This window comes from Sinocyclocheilus anshuiensis, unplaced genomic scaffold (genome assembly GCF_001515605.1).
Source record: "Sinocyclocheilus anshuiensis isolate Anshui unplaced genomic scaffold, SAMN03320099.WGS_v1.1 scaffold623, whole genome shotgun sequence".
Taxonomy (NCBI): Eukaryota; Metazoa; Chordata; class Actinopteri; order Cypriniformes; family Cyprinidae; genus Sinocyclocheilus; species Sinocyclocheilus anshuiensis.
The window spans coordinates 1,256,704-1,258,662 of NW_015548226.1; the positions used below are offsets into that span (position 1 = coordinate 1,256,704).

The 1,959-nt window shown below is 35.9% G+C and overlaps 1 protein-coding gene across 1 annotated transcript in view; it reads left to right on the forward strand.

Annotated features, from left to right (window-relative positions):
* vamp3 (vesicle-associated membrane protein 3 (cellubrevin)) overlaps window positions 1–1,959 on the forward strand; it is a 15,228-nt gene extending 13,269 nt beyond the window's left edge. Inside the window, exons 3-5 of the mRNA XM_016441441.1 lie at window positions 440–598; window positions 1,360–1,411; window positions 1,613–1,959. Coding sequence (XP_016296927.1) covers window positions 440–598; window positions 1,360–1,411; window positions 1,613–1,629 — 228 coding nt within the window. The 3' untranslated portion in view covers window positions 1,630–1,959. The remainder of the gene's footprint in view (window positions 1–439; window positions 599–1,359; window positions 1,412–1,612) is intronic.

A 1,959-nucleotide genomic window follows, 5' to 3' on the forward strand; every position in this document is an offset into this window, starting at 1 on the left:
TAATCGAAATAAAAATAGTCGTTAGTGGCAGCCCTAGTTCTATGAAATCTCATTGGTCCAAAGTCTATCTACTCTATCCTACTTTATATCAAATATGATAAGATTTGCTGTGATTTTGTTGTGTCCCGTAGCATTTTTGCTTGCAGTGCGAACAGACAACTGTTGGTGGAAACGTGTTCTATCAGGTTGTGATGCTGTGTTTCTCTCAGTGATGTTAGTTTAAAATGCTGACCATTAAATTACATGTTCCTGCTGCCTGTCTGGATTTAAGAAGTCTCCAGCCATCCTGCCAAAAGTCTCACATAGTTAAACCGATTAATAAACCTGCACCGATGTTCAGACAGCTGTTTGTTTACACGCATGGCACGATTCCTTCACCTTGATTACTTTTCCAGCACTTTTCCAGAATCCTGTAACGGGAATCCTCTCGTTCCTCTAGGTGGTGGACATCATGAGAGTGAATGTCGATAAGGTCCTGGAACGAGACCAGAAGCTGTCCGAGTTAGACGATCGTGCCGATGCCCTGCAGGCCGGTGCTTCCCAGTTTGAGACCAGCGCTGCCAAACTCAAGAGGAAATACTGGTGGAAGAACTGCAAGGTAAGACAAAGATGCACACGAGGGACCATGTCATTTTTCTCATATCTCATTTGGTTTAAATCCATTCTTTAAATATGAAGACTTCAGAGATGATTGGGTATTTTCCAGAAAATTTGGTCCCTTTTTTTTTTTTTGTTCTTTGTGCATCTGTAATATAAGTATAACATTTAACTATAATATAACTCTGTAATATAACATCTCCTTAGTTTCCCATGAGCTCATATGCAAAAACAAAGACATTATTATGCAACTGATAATTTCATATCTTATTGTTAAAATACATTGAGATTAGTTTTTGTGCTTACAAAAGGTCATATTAAGAAATATATTTAAAAATAAGACATTTTAAGCCTATTGAATTGGCTAAAGGTCATTGCATTTACATTTAAAAAAAACAAGAAAAAATATTTCTATACCAAAAATATAAAAAGGCGCAAAAGTATCGCAGAGTAGTCCCATGCAACATGTGCTGTATTCCAAATGTTGTGCGGGTATACAATAGGGTTTTGTGAGAAACAAATGGAAATTTAACGTTATTAAAGGAAAATCTTGACTTGGCCGTTTGTCTCGGTGTACGACTTCACTTTAATGAAACTCTTATAGCGCCACAGTTCACTTCAACTCACCCAGGACAAGCACACAAGTTGTGAAAAATCAAGATGAAATAAAATGCTATCCCTATCAAGATTAATCAAAAAAATTGATAACATTTGAACTTAAGGCATCATATGACAAAGTGTATTTGTTTGTTGTCTTTACAGATGTGGGCCATTTTGATAGCTGTGGTTTTGATCATTATTGTCATCATTATCAGTAAGTATCAAAGTGTTCACAGCCTCTTTAACTCCCTTACATGGGCGGCAGTTGTACAAAATGAGAGCTTTATCATGAGATGCAGGCCCTGCGATTTAAGAGTTTGAAGAATTTATTTGATTATTATTAAATACATAGCAGTTTAATGAAAGTATATTAATTTTAAACTAATTCGAACCCTGCTCTTTATTTCTCTTTCAGTCTGGTCGCTGTCATAAAGACAGAAATCCGGTTATGATTGGAGGAGAAGATCAGGATATGAAGGAGTATCAACTTCAGAAAGAAGAGAGAGATAATGAATGCATGCTCTTCCAATACGTTCTAACCTGCTGATTTTCAAAAGCATATCTTGTAAACTATCCTCAATGTTTGTTTTCTTTTTATAGGTTTTGTTTTTAATGACTAGGATTTGAATATGTTCCTGAATGCTATTTCCAAATACATCTAACACACTCCTCTGTGCAAATGACTTGACAGTGTACAGGTTACAAAATTATCCATAACCATAACACGCATGCTTTCAATGATAACATGAGGCCAAAACGTAT